Source organism: Tupaia chinensis, unplaced genomic scaffold, assembly GCF_000334495.1.
Source record: "Tupaia chinensis unplaced genomic scaffold, TupChi_1.0 Scaffold000313_1, whole genome shotgun sequence".
NCBI classification, from domain to species: domain Eukaryota; kingdom Metazoa; phylum Chordata; class Mammalia; order Scandentia; family Tupaiidae; genus Tupaia; species Tupaia belangeri.
Window position 1 is genome coordinate 942,831 of NW_006159806.1, and position 1,653 is coordinate 944,483.

A 1,653-nucleotide genomic window follows, 5' to 3' on the forward strand; every position below is an offset into this window, starting at 1 on the left:
CCGAATCTCACATGGCAGACTATGGTTTGAATCCTGGCCCCAGTGGCTTGAAAAATACACAGACGTGTGTGTGCATGCCCATAATCTTGACAGGAAGGAGAAATGGAGGAAAAAGGATTATGGAGTGACCATGCCCCATGAGAGACGCCTTTTCTCAATCTCTCTCTCTCTGGTGGGTGCACACACCTTCTAGCAATTAAAAAAATGGGGGTCCAGCAGCAGGTGGTTGAGATGCTGGACTCCCACATAGCTGACTGTGGTTTGAGTCCTGGACCCGGCGGCTTGCTTTCTCACTTCTCCCCTCTCTCTCTGTGTCTTTCTCTGATCAAATTAAAATCATAATAATCAATAAAACTAAATAAATGATTTAGAAAAATGAAATTTATCTACAATACAAAATTAGCACTGTAGCACATACACCTTTTGCAAATGTTTCCTGGTTCTCTTCTAGTCTTTGTGTAAATAACACTAAGGCTAGGAGGTGTACAACATGTTATATTTATCCCCTCTTTCTTTATTTTATTATTTTTGTTTTTGGATTTTGCCATAGAGCACATGTGCTTGTCCGAGACAGAGAAAGGGAAAGTGAGAAATCACTCCCTGGGGGGATGGCTTCGCCTACATCCCTTCTTCCGCGAGAAATCACTCCCTGGGGGGATGGCTACGCCTACATCCCTTCTCCTGCGTCTTCTCTTGGGATTTTTGGGCATGCACGCACATGTGCCGAGTGATATGTAAGCTGCTAGGTCCCAGACTCAACTCGCACTCAGCCATGTGGGAGTCTAGTGCCTTAACTACCACACCAACTTTTTGATCTGAGAAGAGACTACATTGAATTTATGGCTGTTAAAAATTGTAATTTTGCAAAAAAAAAAAAAAATTGTGACTTTGTAAATCTCTCATGTACTGGGGCAAGAAACAGGCTTTGCATTTGCTAACATTACATTTCTCAAATTAGATGCTGATGGAAAGTTAAGTGTGAAATTCGGGGTCCTCTTCCGAGATGACAGATGTGCCAACCTCTTTGAAGCATTGGTGGGAACCCTCAAAGCTGCCAAACGAAGGAAGATCGTTACGTACACCGGGGAACTACTTTTGCAAGGTGTTCACGATGATGTTGACATTATTTTGCTGCAAGATTAATGTGGCTCTCATATCTTTGTGTATTGCTATTTTTTGTTTCTGGTAAACTGGAATGTTAAATCAAAAGACAAACATATGAGCATACTTAATGTATTTTTATATAACTTTGTAAACAAAAGGAGACTCAAATTTTAGAAGTCTGTTCTTTTTTATATCTCAAAATAAAATTTATGTAGTACACTGTAAAATAAACAAAACCTATTATTTTTCTCAGGAATTTGATTGAGAAATGTAGGCAATGAAGCTTTTTAATTTTTTTTTTTTTTTTTGTGGGGTAGGAGACTGTTTCATAAGCCATTCTTAGATCATTTCTACAGATATTTGATATTCCGTGAAAGCAAGATGCAAACTGAAGACCAGCTACCTGCAAGAAATATGTTTATGTAATAAAGACATGCAACAGTCTTACCATTGTGCTATTGCCTTATTTTGCTTTCTACATATTAATGTACCTCACAGAATTGAGTATTTGCATCAAGATTAGGTAACTGTAGTAAGAGTTAACTTAAT

General features: G+C 38.5%; 1 protein-coding gene across 1 annotated transcript in view; it reads left to right on the forward strand.

Moving 5' to 3' along the window:
* Window positions 1–1,251, forward strand: part of ABRACL (ABRA C-terminal like) — a 21,376-nt gene extending 20,125 nt beyond the window's left edge. Inside the window, exon 3 of the mRNA XM_006151086.3 lies at window positions 959–1,251. Coding sequence (XP_006151148.1) covers window positions 959–1,143 — 185 coding nt within the window. The 3' untranslated portion in view covers window positions 1,144–1,251. The remainder of the gene's footprint in view (window positions 1–958) is intronic.
* The last annotated feature ends 402 nt before the right edge of the window (window positions 1,252–1,653 follow it).